At 36.2% G+C, this 20,824-nt stretch overlaps 1 protein-coding gene across 6 annotated transcripts in view; it reads left to right on the forward strand.

Moving 5' to 3' along the window:
• MRTFB (myocardin related transcription factor B) overlaps positions 1 to 20,824 on the forward strand; it is a 241,182-nt gene that overhangs the window by 162,244 nt on the left and 58,114 nt on the right. Inside the window, exon 1 of one of the 6 annotated variants that reach the window (XM_037813869.1) lies at positions 16,046 to 16,436. The exons of the other annotated variants lie outside the window; for them this stretch is intronic. Within the exon in view, the coding sequence (XP_037669797.1) occupies positions 16,316 to 16,436 (121 nt within the window). The 5' untranslated portion in view covers positions 16,046 to 16,315. Of the gene's footprint in view, positions 1 to 16,045; positions 16,437 to 20,824 lie in introns of those variants that run through there. 6 annotated transcript variants of the gene reach the window in all.

Consider the following 20,824-nt stretch of genomic DNA (forward strand, 5'->3'; position numbering starts at 1 on the left):
ATAATAGGGTGGTATATAGGAAAAAAATACACTTAATATAAAGTATGGACTATAGTTAACAATAATATTTAAATATTCTTTCATCAGTTGTAACAAAGGTACCATAACAATGCTAAGTGTCAATAATGGGGGGGGGCAGTTTAAAGGGCATGGGATTTTTCTTACTGGAGCAGTGAAAATGTTCTCAAATTGATTGTGGTGATGAATGTACAACTGTGATTATACCAAGAGCCATTGGTGTTAGAATTTGGATGGACTTTGATGTGTGAATAAAACTGCTCTTAAAAAAAGGCATAAAATACTTAGGTGTAAATCCAACAAAAGACAGTTAAGACCTCTACACTAAAAAACATAAAAGCATAGCTGAGGAAAATTTAAAAAGATCTAAATAAATGGAGAGATATGCCATATTCATGGATTGGCAGGCCTTATATTCTTAAGATGACAAGTCTTTCCAAATTGATGTATATATTCAACATAATCCCAGTCAAAATTTCAACAGGCTCCTCTTCCCCCTGCCCCCTTTTAAAAGAGAGATTGACAATTGATTCTCAAATTCCTATAGAAATGCCAAAAATCTATAATAGCCAAAGCAGTTTTTAAAAAGAACAACAAAGTTGGAGGATTTATGCTACCTGATTTCAGGCCTTATTATACAGCTATAATTTTTAAGATGGTGTGTTTTTTTGGTGAATGGGTATTCATACAGGACAATGGAATAGAAGAGAAATTCCAGAAATAGATCCATATGTATATGGTCTTTTATTTTCAACAAAGATACCAAAGCAATTCAACGGAGAATTAAAAGTCATTTTAACAAATGGCACTGGAACAATTGAATATGTATATGGAAAAAAATATGAACATCAGCCCTTACCTCTTGCCACATGCAAATTAACTTAAAATGGATCATACGTCTCTATATGAAAGATAAAACTATAAAACTGCTGAAAGAAAATACATAAGAATATTTGTGACCTTTGAGTTGGCAAAGATTTCTTCGGCCATGAAAAGCATGTAGCATAAAAAAAAAAAGTTGATAAGCTGGATTTTATAAAAATTAAAAATCTTTCTTCTACAAATGACGCTTAAAAAAAGACAAGACATAGAATGGGAGAAAATATTTACAATACATATATCTGACAAATAACTTGTTTCAAGAACAAATAAATGTCTTAAAACTTAGTAATAAGACCCTATTACAATGGCCAAAATATTTGGACAGATATTCACAAAATAAGATACATCAAATGATATGTAAGTACATGAAAAGATGTTCAACATCATTAGATATCATTAGGGAAAAGCAAAACAACAGAAATAATACTACATACCCATTTGAATGACAAAAATTAAATAGACTGACAATTCCAAGTGTTGATGAGGATATGAAGCAACTGGAACTTCATACACTGTTGGTGGAATGTAAAGTGGCAAAACCACTTTGGAAATTACTCCATTTTGGAAAACTGTATTTTAGTTCCTTCAGAAGCTAAACATACACCAGCCATATGACCCAGCCTTTTTATAAAAGAAAAGAGAATAAATATCTACACAGATTGATACTCAAATGTTCATAACCACTTTAATTATAGTGGCTCAATACTGGAAATCACCCAAATGTCTATCAGCAGATGAGTGGATGAAAAAAAGAGCCATATAATAGCCTACTACTCAGTAATAGAAAGGAACCAACTACTGATACAATTCAACAATTTGGGTGAATCTTAGAATTTTTATGCTGAGTGAAAGAAGTCAAGCATGGAAGACTACATATTGTAAGGTTCCATTTACTTGAAATTCTGAAAAAGGCCTACATAATTTGTAGTGATAGAAAGCAGATCAGTGATTACCTGGAACTGGGAATGGCAAAAGGATGTACTGCCAAGGGGCATAAGGAAACTTTTGTCGAGGATAAAAATGTTCTGAATCTCAAATGTGGCCATGGTTTCACAGGTGTGTGTCTCCACTAAAACTCGCCAAATTGCACTCTTAAAATGGATGCAACTTAAGGTCTTTAAAGTATTCCTCAATAAAATTGATTTTTAAAAATTTGTCAGACACAATCACAAAAATATAACAGGTAAATATATTTGTTAGTTTGTTATAAGAAAGGTACTGATTATCAGCTAGCCTGGACTATTGAATGAGAAAATTTAATTGATAAATGAGAAACTTTACTATGTAAAAATGCATAATATCCTCAAATAGATCTTGCAGGAAATGAAAAGATGAATGGGATGCAGTTACAGCTCTTAAAGATTGTCAAAATTACTGAGATAGGGAAGGGATATGAAGAATAGGAAAAGTATACAGACAAGTGCTGAGAGAAAGTAGAGTAGCAATTAAAAGCATGTGACCTGTCCCAACCAAGATTCTGTGCGAGAAATAAACCCTACAGATGTGATTTGAATGACTGTTTTCTCATTTCTCTCAAGGATGACATAGCTAATACCACTTTAGATAGATAAGAAAGAAGTTAATTCCTTACAAACAGTGGATGTCTTTGGACATTAGGGCTTAATTCTTTCACGGAACCCGTTGAGAAAGGCTAGTAGACTGAAGCAATGCTGCATTGGCTAGAAACCTCTGTTCTACTCCTTAAAGCTGGGTAGCTGGATGAGTTACTTAATATCTTGCTGCCTCACTGTAAAATGGAGATAGTAGTAGGGTTATCGAGTGGAATAAACTGCATTAATATATGTAAAGCACTTAGCCCATGCATAAATGCAGTGCTCTAGTAAACAGTAAGTGCTATGTGACTCTTAACCTGTAAGCATCATTGCTATCCAGAATGCTGAGCCGTTTGATGTCAGGTATCATGAGTGTTCACAGTGTGCAAAGGAAAAAGGCCAGATCTGGGGTGGAGAGAAACATCCTGAGAAGCTTCTAAAAGAGATTGATACTGAAACTCATTCTTGAAAATTGTTTGAGTAGAATTTCCAGGGGCAGAGATCAGAAATATGAAAATCCAGGCAGAAGAAAAAACTTGGGCAAAAACAAGGAAAATTCAGAAAGTATTCTGGAACAGTAAGCAGTGTGATTTATTAGAAGCAGGGGGAACTTAAAAATTTGGGGCTTAAAAATGCTTCTCAGGAAGATGGGAGCCAAGGCCTTGATGGCTTTGAATGCCCGACTAAGAAATGTGAGCTGAATTAGATAGATAGGGGAAGGCACACAGGAGTTTTGGTCAGTTGAATGGCATCCATTTATTCAGGCAGCATTAAAGGAGCAGTCATAGTATCCTAGGAATTGGGACTTCAGAGATGAAGATGACAGCATGGTGTGGTTTTTAAGAGCATTGTCTGTAGCCGGACCAATCTGAGGTCTAGCTTAGCTTGGTCACTTGCCATTGTTATTTTTGTTATCTTTGTTTTTCCACTAAAATCAAATAAAGTATGTCTTAACAAAATTTGAATGGTTTAGTCCTGAGTCTGGTATATAACTTGAAATCAAGGATACCTTAATAAAGCAAACTCACTTAGAAACTACCATTTAGAAAGGAAGAAGCTCATGATACAGAAGTAGGTTGTGTGTGTGTGTGTTTGTGTTGGTAGTTATTTAGAGCTAATATTTGAAGCCAATGCAAGAGGGTCAAACTCTTAGGAGATTAGAAAAGAGAGGAGTTCAAGGGGAAATGTGAATATCTTCCTGGGCTCAAAGGATCCTAGCAGAGAGGTTGAATGTATTGTAGGTAGGCAGGAGGGAACTATAGTCTTAAACGTGTCTGGGTTCTTCGAAATAAAAAGGATTATTTCTTCCTCAAAGACACTGGTAGAATGGGAGTGGGAAGGTGGAGTAGAGTTTATATGTGAAGACCTTAATATTGTTAGTAACCTAGGAGTCCAAGTTACCTGTTAAGATAAGAGGGGGGTATAGTATGGTCTTGAGAGAAAATAGAAATGCTTTGGAACAGTGATGCAGGTTATTCAAAGTGGAGTCAGTAAGAAATAAAGGAAACATTTTAGAACTTGTATGAGGGCATAGTGTGACTTAATATTAGATTCAGTTAGTCATCTTGGCTCCTTAATTTCTCGAGCCATGTTGGCGTTATTTTCACCTTTGTCATGACTTCCAAGGTGGCAAAATAGGTTACCCAGTCACATTAGGTAAACAGAGACAAATGTTCAGTTCCCAATTGAGGATAGCATTCTGGGGCCATGAAACTCAGTAAAAGATGATTGTGGAAGCCAAGTAGTAGATTAAATGGGTTCCTTCTCTCCATTTGAATTATACAGTCAAATAGTATGTCACAAACTTAAATAATGTACAGACCTTTTAATAACAATTGTAGAATCCCAAGGATGACTGAAATTTGATTAGTATATTGTGGCTTAACTGTTTACAAACATAAATGAAGTATCCTTGTACTTAGTAGCATTTACACACTACAAAACAATACATTTGCATATTAATGATAAAAACTACAAAGCTAATGAAATTCAAATTAATTTTTGCTGAGATACGATTTTTTTTTACATAAATGCTATTGCTGCTTGACACCTGATAAAGGTGCAGATCTAGCACAGTCGCAAAATCTGTACTGCCAGATGCCATGATGACTCATTTCTCCCATATCTTTTCTCTTTTCAAGACACCGCAGGGTATCATTTTGCCTTCTCTGGATTTGGATCAGTCATTACCACAATGCCCAGCTCTCTTTATTTTTCATTAGTATATGGCAACACTTGATTATAAAACAGTAGTCATCCAGGTGATTTAAAAGATTCCTTTTTGTTTTCCAGGTTAAACAAAATGAAAATACAAATTTTTTTAATTTTCATAAAGAACTCATGAGGCCCCAAGAATGCATCCTTGGACTCCTGACATTTTGTCTTAGTGTTTTTTCTGCCTAATTTTCAGACCGTGCAATTGATGGCTTGACCCATGATTAGTCACTTGAGGACAGAGGAAAGGTGAAGAACAATGCCAGGCTGTCAAGAAGTTGAAAGAATTTAAGGTGGCTGAAATTGTTTATGCGAGACTCAAAGATAACTAAAGAGAAGAATTGAAACTAGGGATGTGAGCCAGTACTCTGGAGAGAAAGGAAAGAACTGGAAAGAAGTTAAGATGAATATAAAACAGTGCTATTTAAAGTGTGATCCCTGAAGTGGTGCCAGTCCACAAGCTTTTTCTTAATCCACTGTGAGATAACTTCTGAAACTGAAAGTGTTTAGAAACTTTGATAGCAGTATGACGCTGTTACAACAATGAGGTGCATGAACAGTGGACCCCTGTTGTTGAACAGTGTGGAGACCAGTTTCGGTATTGTCAAACCAAATGGTCCTACATATCATGCATGTATGGTGAAGCCACACATTGGAAGTTTTAAATTGCCCTTAACCACACACAGTTGGAGAAGCATAAAAAGAATATTCTAATAAGAGTAAAAGAATGTAAAAGAAGTGAGGACAATCAGAAAGGGATTTTTAAGATTGCTAAACAGTGATTGGGAACAAAACTGTGTCCCTGGTGCCTAACATGGACACCAGTCCAAAGAATCCTCTTTGTAAATGTGTGTTGACCTTCATTGAGTTGTTTAGAGTGATGATAAGCTCTTAGAGGTGTTTGTATCAATGAGGTGATGAAATGGCATTAAAATAGCCTTTAAAATATTAGTTTCTTAGTCATAGTGATTCTTATGCTTCTTAAACCAGTTTTTCTATTTCATTATTCCAATTGAGTGGAAAAGTTATCAGTAGGACTCTCTGCATGTGTAAAACTTTAAATTTAATCTAATAAATTAAATTTCAAGTAGTAGGAAGACACAAGAGATACTGGGTGCCAAGCCAAAAAAAAAGATTAACGTTCTATCATCTTAGATTTTATGGTAGTTTAAAATGTTTTATGGTATTTTCCATAAATATTTTTAAAATGAAATATATATAAGAGAAAGTAAAAATCACTTTAAAATCTACCCCCCCACACACAGAAACCAATGCTAACATTTTTGCATAGGTTTTTCCAGCCACGTATCTATGTATTTTTATATGTATATGTATGTTTATAATTTTTTAATACAAAAGTGAGGTAACAAAAGTGAGGTCGTCATAAAAATGAAGAAACAAAAACACACAGTGTTCTTGGATGAGCAGCCTCAATATTTCTAAAGATGTCAGTTCTCCCCTAATCAATCAATAAGTTTATTGCAATTCCAATAGGAATCTCAATAGTTTTTAAAGTTAAACGAGAAGAATAAACGAGAGAGAACTTTTGTACCCTCTCCTCCTGTCCATTTCCCACACACACCATCTCCGTAGGTGAAAGATAAATGACAGACTTGGAAAGCATTGTCCATATGATAGACAAAGTTAATGCCCATAATACATAAAAATAATTTATTAATCAATAAAATAAAAACAAAACACTCCATTAGAAAAATGGTTGAAGAACACAGGCAGATTACAGAAGAAGAAACAAATGGGCAGAAAACATTTTAAAATGTGCTCAAACTCGTTAATTTAAAATCAGCAAATTAAAATAATGATAATAAACTGGTAAAGGTGAAAACGATTCATAATATCCAGTGTTGGCAAGGATATAGTAAAACATTCTTCCACACATTTGGTGAGGATGTAAATTAATAACCTTTCAGGAAGTCAATTTGATAATATTAGTGTTTACCCTTAAAAGATAACTGAAAAAGTGTGTATTTAAGATAATTATTTTATCATTACTTATAAAAGTGAGCAATAGACTTGGGAAGCCCCCAAAATCATTCAGTAGAGGTTTTGTTAAATAAATTAGGTACCACTGTATAGTAGACACTGCAGTTCTGAGTGTTGAAAAGACCTGTAGTCACAGCTATATTTTACGCCAGTGATAGTGAGTTGTGATATATGCAGTCCATTTATCCACCTTGGCTGTACTTAGGGGACATGGTTGGAAAATGTAGAATGTGTGTACAGTGTGGTGTCTAGTGTGTGGGTCTGCATTTATGTGTATGCATGTGTGTCTTGGCAGAGAAACTCCAACCCTAGCAGACATCCAACCATGGAAGATAAGGGAAATCCTTCCAGAAATAAGTCCTGACAGACTCCACCAATTGGGGAGTGCCTGTCATGCCTATGCTGGGTCTTTCCTATGCATTTTTCCTAATTTTAACATTAATAGAAAATGGCTATAATTGTTACTATTACTGTTGTTGATCCTCTGTAGAAGAGGCAGCTGAGGCATAAAGATGTTATCACTTTTTTTATGCCACTTCCAAGCAGTCAAATGGCATAACCAGGATTCATGTTGACTTATGTTTTACTCTAAAGCCACAAAGCCATCCTGCCTCTACATTTCATAAAACCGTCTGTGGTGTTATTATCCCCCTGCAATTAAACAACCAACTTTTCTTAATAAATGCCTTGGAAAATCATAAGTAAAATTAGGGAAAAGGAGAAAGTTACATACAGGCTTTTGTTTTGGTAAAAAGAATCTTCGAGTCAGAAATCTGGATTAAAGACATATGATCACCAGGAGAGTGACTTGGAAGCATATCACTTCATATCACAACTGCAATTTTTATTTTTTTAATAAAATAAAAATATCAATACATATCACCTATACCTTAGAGCTTCTAAAGAGCCAAGAGATCTTATATGCTAATTTTAGTTACAGTCTAAAAGTCATTATTGTGAAAGTGAACATTTGTTTTATTCTTGAGGGTTTCCTACATACAGTTCACTCTTATTATCTTACAGTTTTTTTTTCTCAACAAAATAGAAAATATTGGCTTTTGTTGTATCTTGTAAACATTCTCAGTGGGTGAAAATTGGTCCTTGGGGAGTGGAGCAAAAAAAATCTTACTCTTTTTATATATTAGGCACAGGTGAAACATATAGTACATAAACAGATATACCGTATATCTGTGATATTGAAATGTCATGGGAGGCAGATTAGGAAAAAATATTTAAAAAGATTCCTTAGTGGGGAGGAGGAGGCAATAATGAAACAAAGGTTGAGAAACTCTGTTGTAGATTGTTTTCTTGTAATAAGTAACTGCCGACCTCAGCACCACACTGAATATAGCTTAATGATCCACATTTCAGTTTTTGGTTGGATTTGACCTTTTTAACTTATCACTCAGCCCTTCTATCTATGCTAAACCTTTATTCCCATTTCATTCCATAGCTAGGGAAGTCTAATCAAAGAAGACTAATCTGAATCAAGGAAGGCTAATCTGAGGATATCATATCGTCTAAGGAAAGCTCAGTATTTATGTTTACAAATAACTATAAAGCTTAGAAGTAGAGAAAGGATTTGAATAACTTTTATTATAAGCTGATTTTAAAAAAAGCTTAAGTTCTGTCATCTCTTGATTATTCATACCAATTATTTGGGCAGGAGGAGACAAATGGCACCCAGACTCCTGTTTAGGCAAAACACTCTGGTTAAATGACCCACTATAATGTGAAAACCTAGCTGAGAAGCAGCTCAGAAATGTGTTCTTGCCTCACCCTTCCACTTGCCCCCATCCTGTAAGAAGTTCTCTTCTCGGTGTATGCAGAGGTTCATCAGCAGACCATGAGATGGTAAAATTCCAATCCCAAAAACCTTGTCACAGTTGGAGTTCCCTTGTTCAGAGAGGATAAAGGAGTAGTACTGTATATGTCAGTCATACCTGTTTTTATTCTAGGGTGAAAGATAAGTTCAAATAACAGACCAAATAATTGCTAAATTTATTAAGCTATTTTCCCCTGTTGTAGTGCAGAGTTATGCTATTGTACTTATTATGCAAATCATTGATGCTTTTCTTTAAAATCTTATTACTTTAGAAATATCCAAAAAAAAATTATCCCCCCTTCCATGAAATAGTGGTTTCCTTAGGAGCCAATTTGTTAAAGTTTTTACATCTTACATACTGTATGTTCACTATCCATGTATTTTAAGACTGATAAAAATGAAGGACTTTTAAGATATAATCTCTGATTTCAGAGAGAGCATTCTTTAATTGTCTTTTTTATCAAAAGTATTTTGAGTTAACTGGTGGGATTTACCATAACATTTAGTAATGCTTCCAGTAAATCTGCCTTAGTTCTTTACATACTACATCATCTTCGCTGTCATTTGGCTCTGTAGCCATGAGGGACATTTAACTTCGAATGACGTATGATTAAAGTCACTTCTGCTATGACACATCTGCTTTGGCAGTGTTTGTGTGTATACACACTCAAGAGTTGTTTTAGTGTGAAAGAGACTACCATAAATCAAGTCAATTTTCCCACCACCCCCAGAATGGATACTTAGTAAGTGTGAGAAAAACTGTATGGCTTAGTGACTAGGAACAATCCAAGAAAGGCTTCAGGGAGTTAAAACACAAACACACAGCTCAAAGGACCTACACTAAACCTTGGCAGAGAAAACATATGTTTATAAAACTGCTGATAAAAAGATTATCACTCTGATGATGCTGTATTTCAATAAGGAAAAACCTGATAATATAGCCAAGTGAGCAATGTTTCACCAATGTAAAAACATCTAAAAGTAATGAGTAAAATAATTGGTAACTGACTGCAAAGAGAATGCTGAACATTGATTTATGCTTCTCTTGTAGCATTCTTGTCACTGATGTTGAGAGAGGATGACCTTTTCTTTTCATCATCCATGTCTTGGTACTTTATAACAGGTGTTCAGTAGTTGTTCAGTGAAAGGTACACTTTGGAGCTTCAAATGACCTCTGAGTGACAGTAGTGTAGAATCCACATAGACAGTTAGATTGGATGCATTTGGGGCAGAGGGAATTCCACTCTAGGTTGCATCTAAAATTTTTTATAAGGGTATCATTTTAAATAAGTTATGTACTTAATCTTTAATTTTCTGTTTTTAAAAAATTTTATTGTGGTAACATATATATAACACAAGATTCCCCATTTTAACTACTTATATGTGTACAATTCAGTGATATCCATTACAATCACAATATTGTGCCACCATCATCACCATCCATTACCAAAACTTTTTTATCACCCCAAACGAAAACTCTGTACCCATTAAGCAGTAACTCCCCATTCGCCCTCCCCACCCAGCCCCTGGTAACCTGTATTCTAATTTTTGACTCTGCTAATTTGCTTATTCTAGGTATTTCATATATGTGGAATCACAAAGTATTTGTCTTTTTGTACGTAGCTTATTTCATTGATCATGATATCTTCAAGGTTCATCCATGGTGTAGCATGCATCAAAACTTCATTCCTTTTTATGGCTGAAAATATTTCACTGTATGTAAATACCACATTTTGTTTCTCCATTTATCTGTTGATGGACACTTGGGTGCTTCTGCCTTTCAGCTGTTGTGAACAACGCTGCTATGAATAATCTTATTCTTTTTATAAACAAACACTGTCAAAGCAGATTTGTCATAGCAGAAGAGATTTTAATCACATCATTCGAAGTTAAATGTCCCTCATGGCTATAGAGCCAAATGACAGTGACAATGATGTAGTATGTAAAGAACTAGGGCAGATTTACTGGAAAGCAATTCATGTGGCAACTGAGGGTTCCTCTCTCTTAGAGATGTTTGTTGGTTTGTTTCATTTTGCTTTGTTTTATTTGGTCCCTGCCTATCTCCTTCCTCCCTCCCTAATTCAACACAAAAGACATTATATGGAGCTGAGCAAGGTAGCTGCCCTGGCGGGGCGGGGGTGGGTAGGTGGGGTGGAATGTAGGTCCGCAGAGCCCACATCCATGAGGAGGCATCTGCACGGGGTTTGGCTACAGCAGTGGCAGTTGTGAGGTCAACAGGGTACCTGCAACTGGGGTGGCAGAGACCATAGGAGACAGGCTTCTCACTGTAGGAGAAGGGAATTACATATATGGAAAAGGGAGAAAACAAGGATGAGCCTTGTGGCAATGGGTTGGAATTGGAGGCAGCAAGGTGAACTCATGGTTTTATATATATATATATATATTTAAAATTTAGATGCATATATTTAAATATAGAACTGTATTTACCTATGTAAATATAGATGTAAATGCGTGTATGTGTATGTGTGTATATGCACACAGACACCTGCATATATATTCCCTAGCTTTGCCTGGGAGGGCCTGGGAACAGTGACACCATAATGGCAATGAAAACAACTAACATTAGACCTTGGTTTCTAAATACCTTTCTCTATTAAAAGTGGACGGGGCTGTTAAAAATGGGGAGGCATTGGGGGAGGGATGCAATCAACGTAAACTAGAGACTGTAACTAACAGAATCATTGTATTATGCTTCCTTTAATGTAACAAAGGTGATATACCAAGGTAAATGCAGATAAGAGGGGGGGGATAGGGGAGGCATGTTAGACACTTGACATTGGTGGTGTTGTCTGACTCTTTACTCTACTTTGATTTAAGGTTACTTTTCCTTTTGCTACTTCCTAGCTGTCATTTTTTTTCCTCTTTCTTTTGCCTCTCTACCTTCTTTGACTCTCCCTCCTGCCTTGTGGAAGAAATGTAGATGCTCTTATATAGATAGTGGTGAAGGTGGTGAACACATAAATGTATGACCATGCAGAAAACCATCGATTGTTTACTTAGGATGGAATGTATGGTGTGTGAACAAAACCATTTAAAAAAAAAAAAAATGGGTTGATGACAAAACCTCAAGGGCAATATACTGAGTGAAATAAGCCAGACACATAAGGACAAATATTGCAGGGTCTCACTGATAAGAACTAATTATAATATGTAAACTCATAGACATGAAATATAAGGCACCAAGATATAGGACGAGGCTTCGGAATGGGGAGCGGTTGCTTAGTATGAGCAGAATGTTCAACTAGGATGAACTTAAATGTTTGGAAATGAACAGAGGTGTTAGTAGCAAGATGCGAGAATAACTAACAGTGCCGAATGGCACATGAATGAGGTGGAAAGGGGAAGCTCAGAGTCATATATGTCACCAGAAGGAAAGTTGGAGGTCAAAAGATGGGAATGTATAAAACTGAATCCTGTGGTGGGCAATGTCCATGATTAACTTTACCATTATTAGAAAACTCTTCCATGAACCAGAACAGATGTTTGACAATACAACTAGAAGTTAATAATAGAGGGGCATATAGGGAAGAAATATATACCTATTGCAAACTATATACTACAGTTAGTAGTATTTCAACATTATTTCATAAACAGTAACAAATGTACTATACCAACAGTACGAGTCAACAATTGAGGGGGCTTGGTTAGAGATATGGGAGGATTCGAGTTTCCTTTTCTTTTCTTTTTAAATCTTTCACTTTATTTCTTATCTGGAGTAATGAAAAGTTTCTAAAAATTGAACAAAAATTAAGTGTGGTGATGGATGCACAGCTGTAAGAGGGTACCAGGGGCAACTGATTGTATACTTTGGATCTTCGGATAATTGTATGGTATCTGAACAATCCCAATTAAAAAAAAAAAAAAAAAAGGTGGACAGTGCTGCTTGGAGAAATAACTGATTCCAGAGCTGAGACAGGAAAATTACAAGATGAGCCTGGAACATCATTTTGTGCCAGAAAGAAAAGACTGATAGGGTCATGACAATAGGAAGCTGAAGCCAGCTTGAAGGGACTCCCACTAGCCAAAACTGGGATAATCTGAGCATCAAAATAATGATAGTAGCAGATTATAACCCATTAAATAAGATAGGAGTCCATGAGTGCATGCTGGTATAAATAAATGGGGCAAAGAGAATTCCTCACAGTAAGATATGCCACCAATAAATGTAGAAGGAATGATGGAATTTTAAAAACCACTATTTGGCAGCAATCATGGTAATAAATAATTTAGCCAAGAACGTCAATGGATTGGTCTCAAAGTACTTCCCTGCAAAGTAGTTACAAAGGGAAAACTAACTTTACTTTGGAGAAACCTGGCAGATACCATCATGATCAATTGATCAAAATAAACATTATCAGTAGGAGGACAAATTGAATTTGTGCACTGCCCGATAGGATGCAAAAAGCACGTAATTTCCCTTGTGATATTCCCGCCAAAAATGCATAACCCAACTCTGATTGTGAGGGCACAACAGACAAAGTCAAATTGAGGCTAATTCTATGAAATAATAATTTTCAAAATATTCCAGGAAAATTTTCCTTGTAATTTTCAGAATTCAAGGAAAAGGAAGTCAAAGACTGAGAAAATGTTCAAGATGGAAGGAAACTAAAGAGCCTCAACAGCTCAATGTTAAATATGATCCTGGTTTAAATCCTTCTGTTATGGAGGATGTTATGGAACAGTTGGTGAATCCTGAATGGGGTCTGTGGATTAGATGGGATATATCAGTGCTGATTTCCTAATATTGAAGGTTATATTGCCATATGTAAGAGAATATCCTTGTTTGAAGGAATTACTTGTTTGTGGTAAAGAGGTGACATGATTGTCAGAACCTGCTTACAGATAGTGCAGGGGGGAAAGGCTCTCGAATTTGAAATTATATTAAAATTTTAAAAATAGTAATAATAGCAAAATAAATGTTTTTAAGGCCTATTCATCACTAGAGAAATTATTTCCTTTTAAAACTACAAAGGCAAGACTCTTGATATAAACCTGCAATAGGACAATGAGTTTCCTTATTGGGGCTTTGATACTTATCAGATATAAACATCCACTATATATTTTTTATATTTATATGTATTTTTATATATAAAAATAATAAGTTTACAGAGGATCCTTAAAAAGGAACTGACTTTTTAAAAACACACTTAACACACACGCAACCAGAAAATAATTTTAAAGCAGCTCATGTAATTATGTATCTACTCAGGTCTCTAGACTTAGGACCTATAAACAATTGGGCAGGATTTAAAAGCAACCTTCTGAAAAGGAGAATATTGGGATTTGTTGTTTTTGTGTTCTTTTTGCAAGGTAATGAGGAATGTAGGCCCTGGAGCCAGGCTGCCTGCTTTGGAATCCTGGCCACCATTTACGAGTTACGAGACCTCAGACAAAGTATTTGATTTCTCTGGGCCTCACTTTTCTCATCTGTAAATCGGGATAACAATATCGAACTCACAGGTCTGTTGTTAACATGGTAAATAAGATAACATAGGGAAAGCACTTAGACTGTGGCACAGAGTTAGCACTAAATAAAGTTGACTACTGTCATTATTCATGAAAAGTTAAAAGGTGTTCTGGTATGATTATGTTGGCATCCTTCTCTAGCACCAGGAGTGGAATTACTAGGAGGCCATAAAAGTTATAGCCTCTGCTGCTAAACCTGTTCAAAATCAAACTAAAACTCAGAAATGGGGCTTATTTTAGAAGACAGCAGTCAGTGCAATGCACTAGAAAGAACCTGGGTTTTGGACAGGTAAGACTCCGGTTAATTCCAGACTTGCCACTTACAAGCTTTGTGACTTTGGCCTTGATCTGTAAAATGTCTGTAACGTACAAATAATTGTACAGATCTCCCAGCACTGTTGGGATTAAAATGAGATAAACTTCAAAAAACATCTGATAAAGAGACTAACATAAAGAATGTCCTCAAAAATTGGTGGTTTTTCACTACTCCTTTGAAAGGACATGAGTAGTTAATTTAAAAGAAGCCCTTAGGATCTGATATAGTAGCATTTGAGGACATTTTTGAGAAGTGTGATAAGCTCGTTGCTGTTTGTTTCTGCGGGAGTTTGTACAGCCACAGATGGGCTTAACTTGCTTCAGAAGGAATTTCATTTGACAAGAAGCATACCATGTGTTGTATAATCCTACTCTCAAGAGATATTGGAGAAGGGTAGATAACTATCTTTTTAGAACAGTACAGTTTTAGTGCACACCAGCCTTGGAACCAGGAACAAAGAACAGAATGCTTCATCAGTGTCCTGCTTCCCATCTAAGTTTAAACAGAGAAAAGAATATTGAATATTCTGACTGTAAAAACGTAAGCCTTTCTTTATCCCACAAGAGGATCCTGTCAGTGCACATTTAAAACATATTTGTACATGTTCTTTTAAAAAGAAAGTTTGCTTCCTATAGAGAACCTTTAGTTGTTCATCTAAATTATTTACCCTCCATCATTGATCTTGGATTTCTGTAGAACTCTGATTATTACCAAAAGAAGTTTTCCTGTTGAGCTTTCTTCTGCTTTAATTCATTCACTCATTCATGCAACAGTTATTTACTAAGAATTCCCAGTAGTCCAGACACTATACTAATTTGGTTATAAAAAGTGAACAAAACGGATCCCTCATGAAACAGGATTCACAATCTACTGCTTTCATAGCCTCTAATGGATTTTATGGGCTCTCTTTGCAAAGGTGCATACTTTGAACCATTAAAAATTTTTCTCTTGGCCCAGCTATAGATAGACACGTAGATGGGCAAACCTGAGGCTTTCTCCCCATTTGCCTAGAGATTTTCTTTAAGCAGCATCCCTGGTATACAGTGAACAGCCGCGTGTGACTTGCCAGAGCACATGTTGATACTCAGCGTGAAATTAAACCTGGGCTGGGCACTGGCTGAGTCTTTTGTGAAAGAAGGTGTTTACGGCACTGCTTTTAATGCATGGGAGAAGATTTTTTCCTTAGAAGACTCATGGCGATATTAACTCTTTAGCCAACTAGTGGCACAAAGGAAAACTGCTGCTGAGATCTGAATTGCCAGAGGAAAAAAGCTGCAATCACAGTACATTTCCCTGTTACAAAGAGCATTGGCTTGGCCAAGGAGAGCCAAACGTAGCAAAAAGTACACCACGAAAGAACTTTCATGGTGAAATGATTATGTTTGTATCCAGATATGCTGGTAGCGTGTTTATTCGTGGTGGTGCCTCAGGCGCGATAAGACCTGCTTCTTTCAGATGCCCTAGACTGCCATTTGTTTAGCTGGAGTAATGAATGTGCTCATCTGGCTGATATAAAGTATTTCCAAAGCCTGTGACTGTGTTTATAGAGAGCGGGAGAGAGACCACAGGCAGCAATTTGTCTTCTTAGGTATCAGCAAAGTCTTCTTTAACAACTAGAGGATTTATTTTTAACTGCTTGACTCGGTGTGTGTCAGATGATTCGGACCGTCAAACTGCAGATTGAAGTACCGAGCGCGGGGGAAGCTGAAATGGCAGAGGAAAGGGGGCTGGCTGGGAAAAGGGGTGGGATTTTAGAGCCATGCCTCCGTAGCTCTGCCTCCCAATGTGGGAGAGAGTTGAGGGCTTCCAGCAGCACGGGTGTATTTGCAGGTCAAGCTGAGAACTAAAGGGTAATGGCTGCCTCTCGGCTCCTTAAAGACAGAATTGCCCAGTGATTGGGGTATTGTGAGACAGGATCCAGGACCCAGGGACCAGAGTATTCTGAGCATCGTTCTCTGCTCTTTGGCAAATTGAGCTTTTCTCCTGCTTGATGCTGCCTGTCGGGAGAAGCCTCTCACCATGATCGATAGCTCCAAGAAGCAGCACCAGGGCTTCCCAGAGATTTTAACTGCTGGGGATTTCGAACCATTAAAAGAAAAGGAATGCCTTGAGGGGAGCAACCAGAAAAGTCTTAAGGAAGGTCAGTCTGCCTGTGGACAGGGCACAGCGGCCACATTCCTGTTCCTGTCACCCGGTCTAAGCGTGTCTGTCTGCTAACTGTGCTGTGTGTCTCTCCTTCTCTATCCAGTTATGTACCTTTACGTTCCAAGTTCTTTGCAATGAAAGCTAAATGCTGCTCTTAGCTGTTACTAAAGATTCATTAACTGATAGAACTCTAGGGATTTTGCAATAACCAATACAGAAAGGGGCCTTATGAGGCCAATCCTCATTTCAATAAAATCCTTCTAGGTTCATTTTGTATATTTCTCATGTTTTCCATTTTTTTTTCCTTCTCTCCCCCCCCCTTCTGTTTTAGAAGAAGCCATTTCCTTTTCAGTGTTAGTCAGAACACTGTTTATTTTAGGTTTGCAAACACGTGATACCAGGAAAATTCATTTTTTCCTATTAATATATTTGTGGCTTTCATTGTTTAAAATGATTGCTTTAATTAATTATAATGTACACTGCATAATTTTTTTTAACAAAGCAAATAATAAGCTTGAGAATGCTGTCAGTTATTGTTAGTGACCATCATACAGGTATCTCACTGATTCATTTAAGAAAACGGCCAAAGGTAAGGGCATTTCTGTTCTTGTCCTGGCATACAATAGTGTGGCAAGACCAATGGACAGCTTCCTTTATTTTGGCAGCGGAGGTAAGGGCCAGGAGGTACAGAGAATAAGTTTTTCCTAAATTTAAGACAGGACGATCACCACCAACACCCCCTCCCCTCCTCCAGTGCTTGCTTATTTGGAAACTGATTTTCTAGTCCCCTTTGGGGAGAATAAAACCACATATTAACTTTTTGCTTTTATCTGCTTTCAGCTTCTGCCATCGGCCACCCCCTCACCTCTCCACACGCCCCTTCTCTTCTCATAGAGATCCAGGCAGTAAATGTAGAGTTATCCACCTGAGTAAATCTTCTTCCAGAAAGATATCCCTCCTCTTTTAACCTTAGATATTTGGAATAGGAGAATGTGATGATAGATTGTTACAGATTTAAAAGAGAATAACAAGAAACAATAATTTGACTTAACTAGAGTTAAAATACTTTGGGGTATGGGTAGAAAAAACACCTAGATGGAAACAAATGACACACAATGAAGTATAAATAGCTGTTGCTAGGAGCCAAACAATGGAGTTGCCTCTGCTTGTGCACAGCAAGCCTTTTGTAAATGTCTTATAAAATCAATACCAGTGGAATTTTTAGGACACATTTCTGGAAAGTTGGAGGTATAAAGAGAGCTCATTGAGAGGAACTTAAATTTTTTTAAATCATTAATTTAAAATTATCTATCCATCATTTAAGTCAAATTCAAATGTTAAGCTCCTATTAATGCCATGTATTTAAAACAGTGTTTGTACTACTTGAAAAATTGGCAAAATACTAGAAAATGGAATAGGAAAAATAAAAAGATGTCACAGTAGCGGAGTATGATAATCATATAAAGCAAGGATTAAAAATATAAAAACCAAGGAGGAGACTTGTCGACAGGAACAGCAGACTAGAGTTGAAATGGTTGCTTAATGTACAGATTCTTTCCCTAACAATTCCAACCATGCTTTCGGTTCATACATGTGCAACAGGATGTCAGATGAGCGTGGACTCCGCAGTTAGATAGACGTACTTGGATTCAAATCTCAGCTGCACCATTTACTTTCTTTGTGACCCAGGACTAGTTCACTGCTCTGAACCTTAATTTCCTCATGTATACAATGAGGATAAATAATAACTACTACATAGTGTTTTTATGTGATGCCTGTTTTAATGCCAGTTTCTCATCCTCCTTGTTTTTTTTTAACCCTTTGTTATTTTCCCTTTCTATTTAAAATTTTAATGTTAAATCCTGCATTTATAAAATAGAAAAGTATTTTGTACATTGTGGTATAAATTGATAGCTGTGAAGAGGTAGGGGAGAGAATTTCATATTTCAAAACACTCTACAGAAGTGATTGGATAATAAAATTCATCTATTGCACCACAGTTTCTTTGAACTGGAATTTGCTTTATATCTTAACAAGACTCTATTTCTACTCATTTTCTGCTGTAGATAGGCTTGCAGTTTAAAAAAGAAAATGTAGACATCAAGGGTGATCTGTTATGGAAAAGTTTAATGATACTAAAAGATTAGATCTGGGTTTAATTAGAATGAAGAAATAAATGTTGTCAACAACCACTTTTTTATTTGCAATAATAGTATGAAAATAACTTGGTTCCGTGTTTAAAATTGAACTCCTACAACTCAGTATGTCAGTTACCGCCTGCAGGTGAACTCAAACTCGATGGTCAGATCATCAAACTCTGAACACAGGGACAAGCTACCAATGAGTTCCATCCATATTTGGGTCATAAGTCAATTGTATTTGATATATGAAAATCGACTGATATGGCAGCAGTTCTGTAGACACCTTTGACATATTTCTAAAACTCCTTAGAAACTTAGATCCTCGCTGCTTTGTCAAATGAGACACATGAATGACTATTGCTAATAGTTTATGCTTCATGTGTCATAGGACATTAATTTAAAATACTATATTTCACATTAACAGTGTTCGATTTTCCATTCGTTTTTGGCAGAGTTATTTTTTTATGTTTGTCTTAAAGAGCAACCTCTGGATTTTTTTTTTTTTTTTTTTTTTTTTTCAGTATCTGAATCATTAGTTTCCAGATAATGAAGGATAAATTCTGGGCAGTTTAATTCTTATTACATAAACACAAACCTGGTATCTTTGGTGTTGCTGACATGTGTCCACTGTCAGAGATTAGAAGTCCACTCTGCTTCTCAAGTGGTTGCTTTACTTCTTGCTTATATTGGGATATTTTGGAATTCCCATTATTGTTGACAGTGCTATTTTGCTGAAAACTATTGGGGTGGGGGGGGGCAGACCTTGTAGGCAAAAATAATTGTAGGTTTCGAGAGTTTAAATGATACCTTAACAAAAACATTTAGTAATACCTATTGGAAATTTAAAAGGGGAAAAATGTTCTAAGTATAAACCCCTTATAAACAGTGTCATCACATACCAGAAAACTGTTTGGATAATAAAGCATATCATCTCACAGTTTTGTTAAGGCTTATATCAACTTTTTGATAAATATCAACCAATATATGTAGTTAGATAATTTAGTTATATTCTGCTTCAGGTGACAGTAGTAATAAATGTCATGAATTCTTCTGATCAGATTCAAGATAGGGAATTTTCCTAAACTCATTTTCTTTTATCAAAGCAGCAGTAGGGAATATCACCTTCTGGCTTGTACACAAAAGCTGAGAACATTTTCTAATTATCTCAATGTGAAAGAGATTTAAATTTAATTTTCAGTTCTGCTACTCAAGAAGGATATTAGAAACCATTCTGATTTGACAACTGAAGACTTGATAATTAAGAATTTTGAGGAAAAATCAAATAAATTTAGATAATTTAATTCAGAGAAGAGGTTTAATTTGAATCATTATTGAGATACGTGAATCATGCCAATGCTACTACCTAGCCATATTCCATATTTATCAAAGGCAAAATGGTTCAAAGAGGAACAATTTATGTTTAATATAAAGAGCTCCCTATTGGTGAAAATAAGATACCACAGAAAGAAAAGTCAATTATGTTTTAATTACTTTGACTAAAACTAACTGCTCTAACAACCCCAAAGCTCAATAGCTGAGCATAAGTAAACTGTATTTCTTGCTAACAACACAGTCCAGTATGGGTTGGGCGGCTTTTCCTGGGCAGCTGTCTTCCAAGAAGTGATCTGGGATCTGGGCTCCTTTCATTGTGTAGCTCAATCATAGGTGGGTATGGGTGTGTGGGGGGGGGGGAGTTATAGAATTGGGGACCGCATTCCCAATTCTGCCATATATTGGTTAGTTACAGTTGACTAAATATGTGAAAGGTTGTGGTAGATTGCATAGTAAACAGTGGAGTAGGTTACTATGGTAAACACGGACATGTCCAGAGTAGGTTTATTTTAGAAGAAAATGAACATTTCTCTGAGATATTCTGAATAATCTAACCTGGGGAAAATAGATTAAATAAGTACCTTCACCAGCCACAAAACTCTTAAAAATGATGGGAATCACTTCATACATACTACCTGCACTGTCCATTTTGGTAGCCACTAGCTACCTTTGGTTGGTTGTTTAAATTTACAACAGTTGAAATAAAATTTAAAATGCAGTTCCTTAGTCACATTAGCCACATTTCAAGTACTCAGTTGCCATATATGGGTAGTTGCTACTTTATTGAACTGTGCAGATTATAGAACATTTCCATCATTGCAGAAAATTCTACTGGACAGCACAGCTCTAATACTTTCTTCCTCCGTGCCTTTACTCACCCCATCTTCACAGGTCCAGTCTATTTAAACCC

The sequence above is a fragment of the Choloepus didactylus genome, chromosome 21 (genome assembly GCF_015220235.1).
Source record: "Choloepus didactylus isolate mChoDid1 chromosome 21, mChoDid1.pri, whole genome shotgun sequence".
Lineage (NCBI taxonomy): Eukaryota > Metazoa > Chordata > Mammalia > Pilosa > Megalonychidae > Choloepus > Choloepus didactylus.